The following is a 21,194-nucleotide window of genomic DNA, read 5'->3' on the forward strand; positions in this document are numbered from 1 at the left end:
ATAGACCGCTCAGAGAGAGTGAGTCACACTGGGCTTTACAATAATGTTTTTCCAAGGAGCACAGGTGTCCCTGCTCTGGGTCCAAAGAGAGACTTTTTAATTCGAGATCTTGGCTTTGAAATTTGGAAGACACTGAAGAAATTGTCATTCAAGCTACAATAAGTTGATTATTATCTTTCAGTGAAAGCTTTGGTGGAAATTTTGATAATTTTATCATATGAGAACCAAAGTTAATCCAGAGACTTTGTAATAAATAACAAGATGGGTGAAGCATGATCTCTAGCTGGTAATTGTGACATATCCATTTATGAAATAAATGTGCTACGAGTACCAATTTTAATTTGATCGATTAAAGATGTTGGTCTACAAAATGGTGATAATACCTGTCACGTTTCTCAGAGCCCAAGAAGACGTCTTCGGATGTCTATTTTGTCCGACCAACAGCTAAAGATATTCAGTTTACATTTATATAGGTTTCTATACAAAATGGAGAAAAGCAGGAAATCCTCACATTTGAGAAGCTGTAACCAGAATGTATTTGGTATTTTGCTTAAGAAATGAGTCAAATTATTAATTAAATTATTATTAGTCCACATTTTATATGGATGGACTTTAATCAACTAATCATTTCAGCACCAAAAAATATTAAGATGAAACTTTATTATATTATTGTTGTGATGATTTACCTTCAGGCAACAAAATGAGAAATATATTCTGTCAGTAAAAAGAATACATCTCCACACAAGTACAAGGCAACGAAATGTAGTTTAGGTCTAACCAGAAGTGCAATAAGCAAGTGCAGGATATAAAGTGTGTGCATAAATGCAGGTGTGTGCAAGTGGTACTATGGACATTATATACAGATGGCATTACTATAAACAGAAGTATACTGATGCATATGTACAATAATGAATTGGACTGGGCAGAACAGTAGTGCAATGAATATAAAGTAGTGCAAATTATGGAAATAGTTAACAGTGCAGTAGATGAGTTATCGCAATATTCAGTACATAGTACTGGAGTGCAAATGATATGTCTTTCCACGTGCTATGTGTTCCCTGTAGGTGAGTATAGGCTGTCCAGAGAAGATGGAGCCCATTACCAAGGTGTCCCACATCCCCGCCAGCCGCTGGGCTCTGTCCTGCAGCCTGTGTCGAGAACACACAGGAACCTGCATACAGGTACGTCAGATAAACACTTAACACTGCATCTTATGTTATGAAGTGACCTCAGTGTCTTAAAATAAAAAAATAAAAACACTCAAACTTCCACTCAAGTTCTGTTAGGAATTAAGTTTTTGTTTTCAGGTTTTTCTTTTTTTCCTTTTTTTTTTTTTTAAACATGCCCAAAACCTTACCTGTACACTCATAAAACACATTTAGTTGCCCACTCTTAACCACCACAACAATAACTTCAAACTAGGTTAAGACCTGAGGTTAAACCTCCCACATGTGCTTGTTGGATTATCATTTTAACAGTTTTAAAAGAATTCAAGAAAAGAATCTTTCTTCTGTGGAGAGGGAATGTAATAATCACATTGTTTCTGTTCAGATGCACTGTTCATTTCACTCCTCTTCCTCCTTTTTCTTCTTTGTCTTCTCACTATTCCAACCCTTATGCCATCTGCATGCATACTGTACATCATTTGGAGGTGGCAATGGGATGAAAATAATCTTGAAGAAAATTGGTGAAAGTTTTAATTGTGTGTGAAATTCAATATTTCACACACAATATATATGTATATATATTTATATGCATCCCTTACAAACAGATGTACATTCTGAAATAGAGTTGGATGATTGTTTCTATTTTCATATCGTTTAATCGTGGTTACTCGAGATTGGCAATAGGTGATCCGATCGCCAGGGGGTGGTGGGGGGAAAAATGCAGCATCTATGTCAGTCTATGCTGGAAAATAGTGATACCAAGAAGCTTCCTTTGGTTTGTGTTAATCTGTTTGAGAGAGAGAGAGCGACAGAAAGACAGCGGTGGTCAAGCGACCTCAAGAGTGAATGAGCAGTGGGAGCGCCTGTAGCGAGAAAGCCAGTGAATCAGAGAAATAAAACTTTATTTTCTGATTGTTTCACAGCTGTTACATTCTCAAGCACAAATTAACACAATAGCACCCCACCAGAAACATTTCAAATGCACAGTAGGGCACAGATTCTAGAGATGATTTTTTACAACATCTTAGTTCTGATAGTAAGTTAGTTAAAATCGGCTTAATATCAGCGTAGGAAAAAACAGTCGTCGATCATCCCTTCAATCATTGATATAGGATCTGGTCGCCTATTGGCACAAGCCTATTCTGAAAAAAAGGCTTACAGGCACACCCACACAAAATACTATATCTATATACACACATAAGCACAGCAAAGCTCCTGCAGAATAAACTCAGCACATGCATGTACACACACACACACACTCACACAAAATGTCTCTCAACAACACAGATCATCGTAGTTCTTAGGCTCCCGCTGGGTGCAGGTGGATCTGTTTGAACCCGGCACCTCTTTAACATGCTGCTGAGTACGCAAACAAAACCCCCGCTTACACGCTAACACTAACCCACTTTACAGCTATTAGCCTGTGGACCATTCAGTGCCCTCAAGGTGAACTGGATTCCTAAAGCCCTACACTCCATCTGTGTGTGTATAAGTACGGTATATATACATGTGTGCTGGATGTGTATGAACATGTGTACATGCAAGTGTGTCCAGATGCTTGTTTGTGCAGCGGTGAGGGTGATACAGTACTGATGCTGTAGATGAACAGCTAGTCCTTGAGCCAGAATCGCTCGCAGGGAGAGAGTCTCTCTCAAATTAGTTTACCTTCTTCTTCTAAACAACAGTTTAGGCACAGGAGAGTCTGAGAGAGAATAAAAAATATATTGTCTTGATTTTGACAGTTGTGGGCTGTTATTTAGACATCTGTAGTAGACAAGTTACAGTATGTATGTTACAGCTAATTTCTGTCTATGTGTTTTTAATGTACAGTTGGTCAGACAGCTCAGACCAGATCAGAGTTCTTCCCTTCTAGACTTTTGATAGTCTAAGCCACATTGCTCTAAGATACTTAAAGTCTTTGGGCATTTCATCTTTTGGTAATTTGGTGATAACAAGCTTTCGTTCGTCTAATGATACCTTGCTATGTCTCTTTTCATGTGCTGACAGTTCCTCCTGTAATGATAGTCGGGTGTCTCAGAGTGTTCAGACTAAATATTTGTATTTAAGGACTTGCTGTATTAATTGGCAAGTTCTCCAAGTGTAATGAGGCTCTTAATTAGTGCTTTTTTAAAGGAAGGTGTGCTGAGAAGGTCAGCCAGTCAAGCCTATACTGTATTTGTCAAAGAGAGTCAGTCCGTGAACAACAGTCTTCAGTAATAGGGTGACACACTCAGCTAATTAAGGAAGTATTTTGCTTCATGTTTAGTTTCTCTTCTAAGCAGATTTCAAATGAACATGGCAGCCCTTTAGATCAAAATACCTGTAGCCATGCTATAGGTGCAGCAGGTGATTATGAAACATACGATGCTGTAGCTATAACAGGTCATAAAAATAACTTACGTACTGAAAATGACTCAAGTCAGCCTCTTAACAAGCAGTGGCTCGTCTGTGGGTCAGTTTTCAGGTGTGTAAATGTGTAAAAATTTAGTACAAGACATCTAGAATATTTCCATTTGATGGGATGGCGCAGCCTTAAAAACATGGGTTCTTTAGTTTAAATATTTCACAAAGTATAAACATGATATAGCATATATGAAAAGCTGCAACAAGATGACAATGCATATATGATACTCTCATACAGAGTTAGATTTTTAGATTGTAGACCGCTTTACCCTAAGAGTTAGCTTAGCCTAGATTTAGCTTAGCTGTACTCTTTTTTTGGTTTGAGGAAAATCAAAAGCTTTGAAAATGAATAAATAAAATATAGCAGCACAAATCATCAACATTCCTCAGGTGTCAGGCTCTCTCTCCATACAAGGATCAATACTTCAAGGATCACATCTTTAGGAAAACTGTGGGATGGATATTGGTACTGATATACTGTAGCTGTGCTGTAAAGTCATGATTTCATCAGGATTTATTCATTTAACAATGTTAGAAATGAAAAGGTAGGCATAGATTTTTATGACGAATGTCTCACTCCAAAGTATGTCAGTTTGAGTTTTTAAATTCTTCTAAACAAGATATTTGGAGTAGTTAAAATTTCCTTCAAGTTGCCGCTGTCCTCATAAACCTGTGTCCAGTGGCCGCCTCTTAATTATCTAGGATTGCTGAACAGATGCGTGTGTAAATGTAATGGTGTTGTGTTTGTTTTGTGACAAATTAAAACTGTTACTGATTCTAGACATTAAGAGATGATAAAAATAATAATGATAAAATAATCAACAAAATACTGTAAGTTAGCAGTGTAGGAAAGCTAATCAATCAATAAATAAAGAATCTACTCTCCTACTCTGCTGTTGGTAGACGAGGTACAAGAGAGGAAATATCACTTATTTCTCCTACGTACAAAATTTCACTTTTAACAGTTTGATAAATACTGGCCCAGATCTCTCTCATGGGGCAAAGTAGAATATGATTAAATCATAATGTGATGAATATCTTTTTTTTTGTTTTTTTACCTCATGCAAAAGGTTCACAATAACCGCACAGTCAAACAAACATGTTGTTATCCACAAACACTGAAACGTACTCAAGAGTCAGCGTGAGCAGTGATTAAAAACATTATTAATGAATCTCTGCCAGAACTGAGCAGGTGCAGTCGAAGAGGCCAGATGAGTATTTTTTGCAATGACTCGGCCCGTACCAAACACATCTAGCCAGCTCCACGCTTTGTTCAACCTTTTTCCTCTTGACACCAAATAAGTGATAGCAGCTGCAGCGGACTCACTGACATGTGGGAAGTTGGTAATAAAAGTGGGTATACAGTATTAACCTTCGACTGTAATCTATAGTGGTGTCTCACACAGGCCAGATATGTGATTATTGGATCACGCCTTCTGTTCCTCCATCATGGACTTTGTTTATTCAGTGATTTAGTGGATTGAGGACAGTATTTCTTATTGAAATGTATTTTAAAGCTTGGTACAAGAGTTGACAACATCCGAAGCCTAAACATCGAAGTGTACATCAGATGAGATAGGTGAGACATCAAGTTTCACCTATAAAAGAAACAAATGACACAAATTAAACAATTAGGAAACTAAACACTGGGAGAGCAGCCTGGGATTCTGAAACAGAATATGTGATTGGATCGCTAAAAAGTTGCCATGGTTTGGCAAATACAGTGCGATATGGAGCAACGTTTTTGCCAGGTGAATTCCAAACACACACCTACTACTATGATATTGCTCTGTTAGCTATCCACGAACTAACAGTCAAGTGCAGTTTCGTTTGATGGGCGAGGTTAGCCAACACCCCAAATTTAATTGGATACATTTATGTAACCTTTTACAGGAAGAGAAAATGGAGGGATTTTGTTAAATACTCAAAAAATATTTTTTGACACATCTTATAAAAGGAGATAACGGAACAATTAACACAAGGAGACAGGATTAGAACATATTTTTGATACGGAGTGAAAAAAGAGGACGTAAAAGAGACTAAACAGAAACTTAACTTTATTTGCTCTACATTTTATTGTGGTTCCTTAGCTAATTAAAAAAGAATACAGATTGACCTCTCAGCAACACCCAAGTTGTGGCCTCACACAGATTTCATGTACTTCTGAAGGCTGAAGGTTGTGATGATGAACTGGTTTACCTCTCATACTGATGACCGACTTTAGTTCAGAATCAGTGTATTGTTGTTGGGGGTGTGACAGGGAGTGATGAGGAAAAATGCTGCACAGACCAGCCTGAGTTCAAGGTAATTACCTCAAAAATAGGATATAATAGCCTTTAAAGTTAGATAATTATTATTCCACTTTTTTTGCCACATCATGTAAAACACATCAGGAAAAGCCCGGTACCAGTCAAACACTATCCATAGGGACTATTTCTTTAGTAGGAAGTAGTTCCTATTAAAAGTTTTCACAGGAAGATAACAAATGAATAAGGATAAATGCTGGATAAGCTGAACTGCCTGCTTTTATTATTTTATGTGTTAAATCAGCTTAAAGCTCCACATTTTCAATGTAAGGTTTGCCTCTCTTAAGCATTATCTGTAAGTGTACAGTAGGTTTTACTGTTACCAAAGAGCTGCTGCATATTTTGCTTTTATAATGAAACATTTGAAGATGCCGAAAGCAGCTGAGCCAGGGAAAGGAGGAAAGGTTGTTTGCGACAACAGAAGTTGTTTCCCAGACTGTGCAGACAGTAGGATCAGTCAGGTTTTTTTCACCATGCTCATAAACAACACAGAGAAGAGAGTCACCATCCTGCTGAATACTGAACTCGTCTGAAAAGTACAAGCATCGACCTGCACACACACATTTACAAATGTACATGCGCACAACAACAACAACACATAGCCACAAGGGCTCACACAGCACAATCATACCATGCCTGGAGGGACTCAGCGGGAGACCGCCTCTTAGTATGACCTGTAATGGATAGCACTGAGAAACACACACACACACACACACACACACACACACACACACACACACACACACACACACACATCCCAAGTTACCGAAATGTCAGCAGAAATGGGGGAACCGTGTTTGTTGTGACTTGGCTTGTCTTTCTGCTTTGCTGCACTTATATTGGAACCTTGATGATGCAAGAAATGGACCGAAAATGACACTTTAAAACAAATAGTTGTGACAAAGTGACAAATTGAAGAAAAAAATGTGTGTGTGTGTTTGCATGGATGTGTGTTTCAGAGTTAAGTCACTCCAAGATAATAAAAAAACAACTCAAATAGGATTTCCCCTTCACTGTTTTACCTTCCATTCTGACTTTTTTATCTCCTTTTTTGCTCTCGTATTCTGTCTCTGCCCTTAACTGTATTTCCTCTCTTTCTTCCCCTCCCAGTGCTCCATGCCCTCCTGTATCGTGGCCTTCCATGTGACGTGCGCTTTCGACCACGGCCTGGAGATGAGGACCATCCTGGCAGAGAACGATGAGGTGCGCTTCAAGTCCTTCTGCCTGGAGCACAGCTGCACCGCCAGCAACAGTAGTACAACCATCAACAACACCTCCAGTTTGACCAGTGTGAGCAACAGCAACCACACCACCACTTCCACCACCAACGGAGCACACGCTGCAGCCAGATCTGACTGGGCCACTACAGGTGTCAGTTCTGAGCTCCGGCCGGACCAGCAGCACCAGCCAAACAGCAGCAGTGACCCAGAGCAGAGGTCGGTATTGTACCCGGTTTCGGTGTCGGCATCAGACCGAGCTGAGCGGGAACAGCTGGAGAGAGAGAAGGTGAGCCAGAGGAAACAGAAGCTCCAGGAGCTGGAGGATGAGTTTTACCGACTGGTGGACCCCAGGGAGGTGGCCGAAAACCTGGCGCTGCCCGTCTCCCAGGTATGTTAAGCCATGTAACTTAAACACTACGATTTGTCATATGAAATGATAAGAAATGATACCATACACTTACTTGTCATTCATTGTAATAGGTACACCTCCATGTGTACCAAAAATAATGGACTCCTCCAGACAGTGAGTCAGGTATAAATATAACACAAGTATAAAGCACGCAGATGGGGTCGACACACAGGGTGAAAACAGCTTGCTGATGAGACAGGTCAGAATAGCAGCATTCACGCTAACTCACAACAAGTATGCAAATACTGTGACAGCGACGTACAGCATGGCATCTCAGGACAGTTAATTGAACTGTGAAGTAGAAGCTGAAGCTTGTGATTGGCAACACTGGACAACTAAAGACAGGAGAACACTGTCTGGTCTGACTAAACACAATAAATCTATGGAGCACTTTTTGTCCACATTGGCTTAAAATGTTATAAAATACGTAAATATTAAATTACAATAATAAAATAGAAAATAATGATAAATAAAAATGTGATAAGGTCACTCCATTTGCCTGCACAACATTATTCTGATCTTTACCTAGTATTTTGAATACACGGTTAATCATATATTAGTTGAGATGAAGAGTTTGGCTTGCGCAATTAATTAAATTTAATCAGATGTGGTATTGATGAGTTGCATTTAGAGTGCCGCTTCTAGTGCATCAAATAAAGTGCTCCCTTTTCACAGGTAAACTGTCTGATAAATCACAGGCATTTGTTTAGAACGTGCAGTGATTAACTGGTCTCTGCTTGCCAAACTTGGTTGTGGCTGCAGGCAGGAGCTTTATTTTACTATAATGGAAGGCTACAACTGTAATGTAACAGCTTTTCATACGTAGGGATAAAAACTCGGTAGCATCCTTTAATGGAATAATTGTTATTAACTGAGATTTGTACATTCAAAGCAGTTTTAAAGCACAATTTCTGTCAGATTAAAATATTCAAGTGTAATAAAACTATGTTGTGAGTTATTGATGAAAATGGTAGTGATTTAAATCTTGAGCTAAATAATTTGGATTATAATTTTAGACATATTCATATGGCTTGAAGAGCACCTTTGGAGTGAGTTGGAACCAGACATTTGCAGCATTAATGCACCATAGAAAACAATTAAAAGAATAAAACAGACAAAATAATAAATGCATAACAGATCCTCAGTGGATTTATTGATTTCAGCAATGTAATGATATAGTAAGGCTGCTCACCCATTCACTTTTATTGTTGTTAAGCTGTTAAATTGTCTTTGCTGTTTCATTTGACTTTCACGAGAACATTATAATAACAAAAATGGGAATATTTTGTCTCTTCTTTTAGGTGGACTTCCTATATCAGTTCTGGAAGTTGAAGAGGAAGGGCAACTTTAATCAGCCTCTGGTGACCTTAAAGAGGGACGAGGTGGACAACCTGGCCCAGCAGGAACAGGACGTCCTCTACAGACGCCTCAAACTCTTCACACACCTCCGACAAGATCTGGAGAGGGTGAGTAGGAGATGTGTGTGCCTGTGTGTATGTTTGGTGTGAAGCGAATGTGTTTGTGTGTGTGTGTGTACGTGGGTATATACATTATCAGTGCTTGATCCAGCTAGTGTTGCTAATATTTAAGGGGTAATTCACATTTTTCAGAATGTCAATTAAAAAGATCATTGACAGTATCATATGAAGTTGATTTTTGCTTTCATGAATATTAATGTTAAATGAAAGAATAGCCTGAAGGATGAAGGCATAATGAAATGGCTGAATGACATGAGTGATTGAATGATAGCCCAGTGTTGAAAATTTAAGTGAAAATCCGCCCATCACACAGAATTAATTAGCTTTTTCCTGTGATCTGTATTCACCGGGACAGTTTATTCACTAAATGTAAAAACCAGTCGGCACAGAGCACTCAGCAGACCTCGAGGAATTTTCTCAGACCTCAAGTTTTCTTGACGAAATCATCATGTGTGTATTGGTTCTTGTGCTTCTGGCTTTGGGACAGACAGACTTCAACTTCAGTCTCAGACCCAGAGCACAGAAATAGCATATGTATGTCTCATGGAATGTGGAAAGTTACCTCTCTAGTAGAATAGTGTGGGAGGTGGATTGGTACCAACTAGGTATTTCTGAAAGACTCAGGGTATGTTTGGGAATACTCATGAGCCCCTTGCTGAAACTGTGTTGGAGTTCTACTGAGAAGAAGAAGAAGATGGTAATGTTTGTGCAGCCGCATGTAATGGAGAGGAAGGCTTTCATTTGGAGTCTGTCAGAGGGTCCTAGAGAGGATGCTGCCAAGGAACTCTTTAGTTCTGCTGAGGGAATTCAACACTGAGGTCCTTTAAGTAACAGCCTGCCTGATCTATCCAAAATGGCCACCATGTTCAAGCATTGTGTATATCTCATCTATTACAGGTCATACTAAGAGGCAACCTCTCACAGAGTCCCTCCAGGCATAGTGTGATTTTGTGTGTGTGAGCAACACCTTGGGCCAAAGAGCAATGATCGATTATGTAGTTGTATCCTCGGATCTTTGGATATATGTCTCGGACACTTAGGTGAGAAGAGCAGCAGAGCTGTTAACCGGTTGGTGAGTTCAGGTGGATCAGGTGGTGGTGGGATTGCTGCCAGCCAGACATGGTAAACCCAAATGTGCAGTTACAGTGAAATGGGTTGAGGCCCCTGTCTGCGAGGTCTTTAACTCCAGACATGTGGTCGCCTGTGCCTGTCGTGGTGGACAGCAGCTTCTGTGGTCGTGGCAATAAAAGTTCAGGGAGGCCATGGAGAAGACATAGACCTCTGTGGACAAGGCAGAGTCAGAGAGTTGCCCATCTGTCCACCGAGGGTGGATGAGATTCACCCAAAGATGTTCTGGACATTGTTGGGCTGTCTTGGTTGACATGATTCTTGAATGCTGCTTGTTGTGTTTTTAGGGTTTTAGGTTTAGCACTTCCTAACTGCAGGGTCACCCACCTCACCAATTCACAGGGGAAGCTCTAGTCACTGGGGATTTATTTAAAAGTATTAGTAATGAAAAAAAATGCAACTTTTACAGTCTGTTTTCTGGAGCTGTGACCAGCAACATCAATTATCATCGTATTTAATAAATGCTTACGAGCAGTAAGCATTTATTAAATACCTGATACTGGTGACCTAGTACCTCAGTCTAAATCTGTAGTAGCACAGTTTTGAGGTCAGTCAGAATGGTGAAGTATTCCCCCACTGCCTTCAGTATCATGGCTCACACTTGGCAGCTGAATGCTAACCACTATGTAAATTTTCCTTCCTCAGTTTCTGGGATTGGTTGCACGCATGCCTATAACCTCACTCCAGGCTCATGTTCGTAGTGCTCTGATAGCTGATTGGCATTCACTGCAGCAGTGCTCTCAAAACCTCTTTCTGACCTTGCAATCTACCCTACAGAATCTGAATGACAGCTGGAAGCCCACAGCCAAACATCTACTGCAACCCAAGTTTAGGGAGATACAGTTAACTCTGGTTTGCCAAAGACAGGCGGCTAGGCTGCTTATGTTGCTTCTTATGTTTGGATAAATGTTTTATATCATTACCACAATCTAAAAAACATCCTATGGTATTTGCTTACTTTCTGATACTAAATCTACCAAAAAGAATGTGTTGAAAAAGTTTTCCCCCACAAACCCTCTTAATAACCAGTTTAAATGTATTATCTTTCAGCAGACTGTAAGATAAACTGAATAATCTGGTGTCCTAAATACTTTTTTCCTTAATTTCTTTGGCATGTGATTTGATACAGTGCAGTTGGCTTGCTTTGGTTTGGTTCAGCTTAGTTGATTTAATTTGGCTCACAGTAGGACAACCTTTTGGCAATTAGGTGGCAGCATATCAACCAAATGACCCACTATTCTGTAACAAACTAAAAGAATAATATACAAACACAGGATATAATTGGATGACGTATTTTAATTGCTCATTGGTTTTCCCATTTAGCCTCAGCTGGTAATACCAGTTGAGTGGACTTGAGGAGTTCTGATTAGACCAACGGATCAGCGTGCTTGGCCCAGCATCCCACAGGGTTAATTTGGCTTTTAGATAACAATTTCTCACCTCTTAACTTTGAATAATAGAGTGAAAAATCATTTCCCACAAAGCGTATAGTCACTCCTTGACAAGTGGGGTTTAACAGTTTACAAGTGGCTTATCCAGTTCAAAATCTAGAATGAAAGCTCAGTGAGGCATCAATCTACAGTATGTGTTTTTTTTTTTTTTTTTCTTGTTATGCACTATGCACACCACTTTGTCTGGGAGTGGACAAAAATAATGGAAAGAGTTAACTATATACTGTAAGTGCATATTAGGTTGTGAGTCTGTAGCTGTGCAGATTGCTTTTGATATATAGTATTTTCTGTGATGGAAACATTACTCTGCAGAGGTGTTTGTTTCCTATAGACTTGTGTAACTGTAGACATACCACAGTGGTCTCCAGTGGTCAGGGTTTATTGATTGTTGCAGGCCTTGCTAACCTCCTGACCACTCAGTGTATCTGTGGACTCCATAACTCTTCTCCCTCCAGACCTCCCATTATTGATGTGTGTGTTGTAGAATTGGACCATACCACTTCAAGTCTCTAAGGTTAACTGTTCATCCCATCAATAAAAGGTAAAACAATTGAAGACAGTCAATAGAAAATAGCAGCTTAAACAGATTATTTATCGTTGAACTGACCGTATGTAATGCACCACAAAAACAGCTGTCTGTTCTGATTGTTCATTTACTTGTTCGTCCATCTGTCAGTCATTTCATATTTTGACGAAACTTGTAGGAATTATACATGTTTCAAGTAATCATATGTATACGGCAAACAACAGGAGTGAGTTACAACACAACAGAGGTTTCCAGGGGACACTAAAAACTGATAAACACACTTGTAATTAGTAAAAGGCTAACAATAAAGAAGCAATCTGTCCCAATGCCCACATTTACCGTCTTAAGCACTTAAGTCTGCGTTCACGTGCCCCTAGGTAGTAAGCAAGTGTGTCCCACGTCTGAAAATTGCCAACTCACAGTAATACTTAGCACACACTTGATGCAGACTTATCCTAATACCGCTTCTGAGTGGTATTCATAGCAAAGTGTATCCCACAATTCATCTACTGTGCCAGACCAGTCCAGTTGTTGGCAGTATGCAGCTATAAACTTGTTTTAGGACTGACGATAACAGACAAAGAAGTTTATGACATGTTGGATTCAGTTTGAATATTATTCACATCAACACACGCAATTATGGCTGAACCTTCGCAGATGCTTATCATTTAAAATCCTTCCTTCTTGATGAGACTGATTATAAAAGTGTTGCATGTCAACATTAACTATCAGATGTTCTTTTTTTCAATAGTTTAGTTAGTAATAGAGATATACTGTATGTTCCTCCCATAAAATTGTTATCAGACAGAAACCAATTCAATTCAATATATATGTATTATAATATTATGGCCCTCTTATACTGTGCACTGGGGCCTTAAGGTTTCTAGAGAACTTGCTTTAATTGTTTTCACTGCTATCTGATTGTGACTGTAATACTTATTTGTTCATTATGTAAATATGCTTATTATTTTTATTTTCTAAATGCAAAGTATGTGTTGTCAAAGTGGTGTAGATGTTTTGAAAGACCTTCTTTCACTTTTTTGCATGCGTTTTCTGAAATCGCAGTGCGTTGACCTCTCTTGGCCATTATACACATGGTATTATACACTACCGGCTGGATTTTGTCAGAACTTGAAGGAATCCTGCATCTCATAATTGTGTTGAGGCATTTTCAAAGTAGCGCGTATTAGCCCAAAAACAATGCTACAATTGCAGATCAAAGCATGGTGGCATTTGTTACTCATGGTTCCAGAGGGGGACTATGTTTACCATGTTCAAAGGTGGTTTGAATTGAGGAAACGACAACAAGTTGTTGCTTCGAATCGAGCAGCGGTTCTCTTTAACATCGCTCAAAGGTCTGACAGAGAAAGGAGGATTGATTGTGTTTGCTGCTGGCAGGTCTCCCATGAGGAGTATTGGTCATCAATTGGTCAAGTATTGGCCGAGCGAGTGTTGACAGCTCACCGTTAGTGGTGCTAGTGGCTGCCGATATACAAGCTCTCTTTCTCTTCTTCTGTCTCCTTCACTTTCCTTCCCCCTGCACTCCTCCTCTTTTATCTTCTCTTTTTATTCTCCTGATTATCTGCTTCTGTTTCTCACACACATAACAGATTTTACCACCTGTAAGAAACAGAGGGCCGTATCGTTCATTGCTGACCCATATTTTTAATCTATATTACTATATTTGCAGCTCAGTTCAGCGTTGTGAGCAAATGTTCTGTCTTTTTTTTGTTTTGTTTGTTTTTTTCCTCTCTGGGTTCAAGCGGGAGGTCTTTTCCGTGGAGATGGATGTGTGTTGTGTGTATGGCATTGTGTTAAGGCAACTGTGTGTATCTGTGCGCAAGAGAGTATTCCAATCATCTCTGATTTGCTTGCAAATTGAAAAATCCTCTCCATCCTTCCATCCCGTCATCCCTAGACCCCAACCCAATCAGACCCCACGACCAAACCCTCCAGCCTGCTGCTTTTGTGAATAAATGTGTGTGTGTGCATGTTGGTGGTGGTGGAAGAATCCGGGGGCTAATGTTGGGGTGGATTATCCCCCTCCTCTTCCTCTTTGAAGTGCTGCCAATGGAACGAATTGCACCGTGCTGTCCCTAATGCACTGGTGAGCTTTCTCCATTTCTGTACTCCTCTCGGAGTGCCCCCTACATCACTCATCCAATCAGCGTGCAACAATTTGAAGCAATGTGTGGCACGTTGATTGGGTAGTGTAAATTAGCTGCTAAATGTTGCTTTTTTCCAGCTTCTGTGGTGTTTTTGAATCAGGCTAAAGGTGCAGAGGAGGTATGTGTGTGTGTGTGTGTGTGTGTGTGTGTGTGTGTGTTTAGTTACAGTGATGGTGCTGGACTGAGTCAGAGGCTGCATGTGAAGGTTGTCAGTGCAAATCCCTGCACCAGCTGGGGAGGTCTATACCGCAGGGGCGCCTTTTAACAAACCACTGCAACCCCACATGTCATGAACCATAGTTCACACTGGGGCAGACTTATCTTATACAGGTAAAAATATTAAATGTGCCATTTAAGTAATGTGTAGACCTAAATATCTAAGACGTGAGCTAGAAAATGCATTGTAAAATTTGAAAATAGGCGTGTGTATATATATATATATATATATATATATATAATAGTTAGCTGTTGGCTTCAAGCAACTTATTCAAGTAGCTGATGTCCCCATCCCCCCTAAAACCACAAAACAAGATATAAAGTGTTAATTAGCGAGCTTTAGAGGTGCTCGTGTATTTTTCTAACTTTGGACAGAGCCAAGCTAGCTGTTTCCCCCTGTGGCCTTTATGCTAAGCTAATTGCCTCCTGGCTCTAGCTTCATACTTAACAGACATGAGAGTGGTATCAATCTTCTCATCTAATGCTCAGCAAGAGAGTGAATAACGTATTTCACAAAATGTCAAACTATTCCTCTAACGTAACAGTAGCGGTTGTGTATATCAGAAGTATTAAACACAAGTACCAAAGGCTGGTGTCAAAAGCTAAACCAGGTTTTTGTGTTAAGACATTAAACACTGATGCATTGGCGAAGTCTGACTTATTTTATTTGTGTTTGTTTCTCAGTGTAACATATTAAAAAACTGTTGTTTCAGTCTTGACAGAAACTCAGGTATTGCATTAGCACTGGTATTGACAATTTCCCAACGATACCCAGTCTTGTAGTTAGCTAACTATTAGGTATCTATAGATACATCTGTGTAATCACATTTGAAATGTGGTGGTCAAATACACCAAAAGAACATTCAATAAAAATGAAACTTTGCTGCACACTAAGACTGACATGAGATAATGGAATTGAAAAATTAGGATTTTGAATTGGGGCTTCATAAGGTTAACTCATAGACATTTACTCCTTACTGGATCCTCCACAGAGGACTGCTGTTAAAACTGCTGTTAAAAGTGCATTTACATTCACTGGCTGGGTTTTGGAAAGTGGTTGAGATGAGGTTAAGTCCTGAAGCAAAGGGTTGGGGGTTTAGCCGGAGTCTGCAGAAGTTGAGGCGAACAGGGAGAGAGTTGGAGCTGGGTGAAAATAGATTACTGTCAGAGAGGTGGAGGAGTGCAGGGTGGATGCTCAGGCTCTGGAAGCACAGAGGGAAAGGAGTGAGACTGGACTTTACAGTTTAAGAAAAGGGCTAAAGACTGTAGGAGAGGTGCTGAAGCCCTGGGAGGAGGTGGATGAATCAAGGGGAAATGCCAGGGCTCGGCCTGAGACGGGAGAGCTGGGGCTGACGGAGGGAAAGCAGGTGTGAAAGAATCCGTTTTCCTTACTCATTTCCTCTCGTATGTTTTCACATCCATAACTACTTGAGTCGAACAATTGCAGTTAGTCTTTTCCCTCCCGTCAGTACATCGGTACTCCAGCCAAGGCTGGCAAAGTGTCTGATGGCACAGTGCCGTTCTGTGCCCTGCCCTCTGCTCTCTCACAGTAAAGACTTGGCAGCACACTCAGCCCAGCAGGTCAGCAGTCCCACACCCAGGAGGCCCTCAGAGCAGAATAGAACAGTACACTTATGAAACAGTCCACTTAAGAAAAGGGAGAGCAAGGGAAAGTTTTGATTATGAGTAGCTAACATATGGTTTATATATCTTCTTTCACTACTGAGTACTCACAAGCGGAGAGAGTAGAAGGAGGGTAAGAGAAGAGAAATGGTATTTGATGAGGAGGGTATTTATGGGAAAGAGAGTTGAAGAAAAGAAAAGACGAGACCTGAGATTGAGAAAGTAGGGATTTGGAGGGAAGTTTTTGAGCATTCATGCGGTAGAGAGCCAAACCCAGACAGAGGGTAGCAGTGGCAGCACCTCAAGCCTTTAGCTGCAGGTTTGCAAGCAGCAGGGTGGTTCAGGACTGATATCTGTCAGGTAAACTCTGTTGGTATACTCTGTGCCTAGGAAAGGGGGAGAAAAGCGCATCAGCTAGTTTTCCTTGGCTACAGGTTACAGTTTCACAGTTTGTTTTCTTTCCACAAACCCCCCTCGGTGCTCCATTCTGTTTGAAAAGAGCGGAGAGGAAGTTTCGAAGCAAAGTAAAGAATGAGGGGAATATATATGTATACACAAGCTTGTGACCAGAAGTTTGGCAGTTTGCATTATTAACAGTGCAGTGAAAATCTAGGCAGCGAAAGGTTAAAAAGAAAAACTTTCCACATCTAAAGAAGAAGCTAAAGACAAAAAAGTTACTTGGCTTGCTTGTGTCTTTATTATCTCAGACTGCCAACATCTATGGATATCCTACAATTTTTGCAGCCTGTGTTGACTCACATCCACAGCTCATGAATGCCAAGATCCACATAACCCACCAGATAAATCTTCCAACTTGATGCATTTTTTAACAGAATCAACCACAAAAAACCCTCGGACTCATCTGACTTTTTTTTACTTAAGTCTTTTCTATACAATCATCCAAGGAACACATTATTAATAACTTGTGATTTTCATTAATGCTCTGCCAGCCCAGCCTTTTCTCATTAGTTAGTTACTTGTTGCTCATAACTTGTAGAGGTCTTTTTCTTGTACAAACAGAGCTATCTATTTTTCTATTTTGTGAAATTTGTGTTTCTGTGTAAATTCTTGTCATACAAAGAAAAAAATATTTCGATGTTTGACATTTTTGTGTGTGCAAAATGCAATTTTTTAGTACATTTACCAGGCTGCAGACCTTTAACCAAACTGATAAAGCTAAATTTGAGTTTTTGCTGGTATAATGATGACATGCATCAGCGGCAACATTTTTTAAGTGGCAAACAAATGCCAATCACCAATGGACATTTAATAATATTTCAGAGAGCTTAAAGGTTATCTTTATAACATTTTTATGTAGACAAATAGGTTTTGTTTATCTCTGTGAAATGTCTGACGTTTGGTTCCTGCTTCTACCAAGGCTTGTTAGCCAATAGTATAATGACGCTGGTATCACGTGGTAGTGTTGCCAGTTAGTGTGGAAAAAACGGACACTGACGTTAGCACATTTTAGCTATCTTAGCTTAATCGTCTGAACAACAATAACCCATAAAATTACAGCTATGCATATTTAAACAAAATGAACAACAACTACTGACAGTCAGTACAAGTTTATGCAGAGCATCTTGATTGGGGCGGACCGGGGGTCCGCTTATGAAAAGACAGTCGCTCTTCTTTAAGAACGGAGTGGACGTGGGATCCCAATATATTACCAATGTGTCATGTAGGTAAAGGTAAAGTTCCGAACTACCGCTAAACTGCACATTTTAGACCCAAGACGTGACTGTTATTGAGGGTGTCATCTTATATAGCAGTCTGTTAGCCCTATTATGAGACACACGCCGAGGTACTTGTGGCTAGCTAGCCATGTAACGTTAGCCAACTGCGTTGAGCTTAACAGCTATGGAACTCACGTTAATATAAAAATCTGAAAATACTGACATGATTATACAGTCGTCCTTTTCCCCTGTAGCCATCGTTGCTGTGTAGTACTCAGCTGTTATTTATAATCCGCTATGAGATTTGTTTTCAGCAAGAAAACACTTCGACTAATGTTAGGTCAACACTACGCTAACACTAATGCTAAATAACGTCAACTTTTACTGTAGCTGTCTGTCTAATGTTGAGTGCTGTGGGTTTTTAATTGATTGGATTAAAATATAAATATTTATCTATTGTCTTATAGTGTAAGGATGACTGAAATGGCATTTTACAGCAAGTGTTGCAATATAGGGCCCGTATAATTATTAAATGATGGGGGGGGGGGTTACCTAAAGCTAGCTAGCCATATCCTAAGATTAGCATAGATGACCAATGATGATCAGATGACCAAAGATTACCAACGTTACATGAAACACCACCGCACAAAATAACCTAAATCTATGGCTATATGTTGCAAAATTAATTCATTACTCTATCACGAAGGATTCATAACTTGACATGACTGAGTCTGTCTGAGTCTCACTCCACTCGACCATGAAATATGCAGGTTGTGCAACAAACTGGCAACCACTGGAATGTAATGGAAGGGGGGAGGCGGAGTGCGTCATCTAGTGGCTAGATGTTATCAATGTTATCAATAGCACCTTTAACAATGTCATCGTCTTAGGATCTCTTCAATCTTTGAATTTAATATCTCAGATTTTACCTCAATTTACGAGCAGTATTTTGAACTTTTGTCTGGTCTTTTAAAGCATCAAATTCAGTTGTTTCACCTTTTAAAGTTACTTATTTTGTGTACATTCCACCTTAATCTTAAAAAGTGAACTCCACTGCTTTACTTTTGCACTTTCATAAAGTTGGGGGATTCACAAGAGAAAGATTAAAACGAATAGTGAAAATGAAGCAGTAGAGGCAGAGACATCCTGATTTAAAGCCTAATATGGGCCAAGCTCCAAAAACGCTGGATCCTACGCTTCCCATGATGTAATGCGATAACATCTTTTCTTTAGACCGTCCCTGCCTGGTAAATGTCCGCACCCTTCAAACACCACACCCCGTGGTTTTTCCTTCTACCTGCAGCTTCTCTCCAAAGTTGTTTCTCTTCTCATAGCCAGCACATTCAGTTCAGCTGAAGAAAAGTGAACAGACAACAAAGAGAGAGACAGTGGAGGGAGAGAGTTGCAGGTGGTGAGGGATATGTCATTTGACTCTCCTTTTTCAATGCATTTCTTATCATTACATTCATCTGATTGTTTTAGACGTAACCTTTTTCACCCTCCTGACACTCTTTCAGTGCCCCCCCCTGTGCATCTTACACCCACCCAGCCGCTCATCTGGCACGAAACCGTCTCTAGTGTTATGCAATGTTAGGTAGGGTCAGGGAGAGGACAGAGACATGGAAAGAGCGATACACAAACTCTGGTGCTGTGTCTGCTTGGTTAGAAAGAGCTCTCTCTCTCTCTCTCTCTCACTCACACACACACACACACACACACACACACACACAGATATAAACATAGTGATGTTGACTTACATGCTCTACAACCACTTATATGTACACTCACGGTCACACACACATACAGAATCATTCAACGCCCACATACTGTACTGACAGAGGCATGCACACATGCTTCACTTGCATACATACACTCTTAACACCTACACACTTACACACACATAACGGAGGGGGGGGTCTAGCTGCGGGCCAGACGGGCCGAGTCATGCAGCAGACAGACCCACCCTGTTGGATCAACGTCAACCTGGCTCCCCACACACAGCTCTGCTCCAAACCTAATACTGGCTCACTACACACAATCCCTTCTTCTTCTTCTTAGGCTGCTGTCTGTTTCCAAGATGCTTCAAGGTTCTAAGAGAGATCCAAGACAAGGGCCTTTTCTGTCCACCAGCAATGATTACTGTTATATCTCAACATTCAACAACCACTTTAAGTGTTTTACCAGCCAACCACATCTCATTTGTAGATTTGGGAAGAACCTGGAAATCATGGTTGGCCTGCTCCCAAAGTGACTGGTAGAGTAACGTAGACTCCTGAGGGAAGGAGTCTGGTTCTTGCTGTAGTTTACGAGCTCTCTGTTGCAGGATTTTGGCCTATGTGCATGCTTGCTGATGGATTCTCCAGAGAGACTTGCTAGACATCAAAAACCTTTTGATTGATTTGTATAGTTTTTGAGTAATGATCAAACGCAACACGTCACTTGCTGTGTCTGAGCTCATTCAGATGAAACCAGCTGTGACCTAATTGTACTAATCCAGGGGGGGGGTTTCAGCACATTCGATATTGTGAGGTTTATTTCACATTTTAAATCAAACAAATTAGGGTTAAAAACATCAGGACTGTTTTTTTGTTTTTTTTATAGATGTAGCTTTAGTATATAGCAGTATTAAAAAATCAAGGACTGGAATACCTTGATAATAGCTCCTTTTTTAACAAAGTGCTTACAATTGAAATTAACTTATATTTTGAATAAAGTTATAGTTTTTAGCTTTTTATCTTTTTAAACTCTGACTTGTCACATCTTCTTCTCTGACTCATCACCGGCTCTCCCTCTCCTTTCTTCCTCGCCTTGATGAGCCTGTTACCAAACACTAAATATGCCAGGGAAGTGTAAATTAAATCCATCATGGCTGGAAATTGATCTTTATAGCAATTTGGCTTTTGACTGCTGTGTTTTACACCGACTGCTGACTCCTCACTCCTCCTAACTGGCTGGTAAGGGCCGCAAGCAATCAACAACTGCTAACGTTAGGCTAAAAACAAGGCTTACCTAGTCTGTTGTAGGCCACATTTTGGGCAATGGTGACCTAAAAGTTAGAGACGTGAGCTTGTGACCAGGAGGTCGTCGGTTAAATCCCTAGACTGGCAGGATAAATCTGGGTGGGGAAAGTGAAAAAGCAGCGCTTGCCCCTCCCTCATTACCACCTCTGAGGTGCCCTTGAGCAAGGCACATAACCCAAAACCACAGTGGAGCTACTCAGTGGCCAGCAGATCAAACTGTGGTTGTATTGGGCATCTTCCAGGTGTGAATGTGTGTAACTGTGTGAATGTGATCAGGGTGTTCCTTCCTCTCAGTGAATAAAGGTTAAAAAAAAAGGCCTTTGTTGTGGCTCAAAAACTGACATCCATAGGAATGTTTGGTCTCAACTCGAACTGGAGCGGGTTTGTGGTTCCTGTGGAAGGGA

The 21,194-nt window shown here is 40.2% G+C and overlaps 1 protein-coding gene across 4 annotated transcripts in view; it reads left to right on the forward strand.

Annotated features, from left to right (window-relative positions):
• The window catches only part of jade2 (jade family PHD finger 2), a 196,798-nt gene that overhangs the window by 113,569 nt on the left and 62,035 nt on the right, over positions 1-21,194 (forward strand). For all 4 annotated transcript variants that reach the window (XM_044222722.1, XM_044222723.1, XM_044222721.1 and 1 more), the window contains 3 exons: positions 1,065-1,181; positions 6,986-7,483; positions 8,806-8,970. In XM_044222722.1, the coding sequence (XP_044078657.1) occupies positions 1,065-1,181; positions 6,986-7,483; positions 8,806-8,970 (780 nt within the window). The remainder of the gene's footprint in view (positions 1-1,064; positions 1,182-6,985; positions 7,484-8,805; positions 8,971-21,194) is intronic.

Source organism: Siniperca chuatsi, linkage group LG14, assembly GCF_020085105.1.
Source record: "Siniperca chuatsi isolate FFG_IHB_CAS linkage group LG14, ASM2008510v1, whole genome shotgun sequence".
In the NCBI taxonomy this organism is placed as follows: domain Eukaryota; kingdom Metazoa; phylum Chordata; class Actinopteri; order Centrarchiformes; family Sinipercidae; genus Siniperca; species Siniperca chuatsi.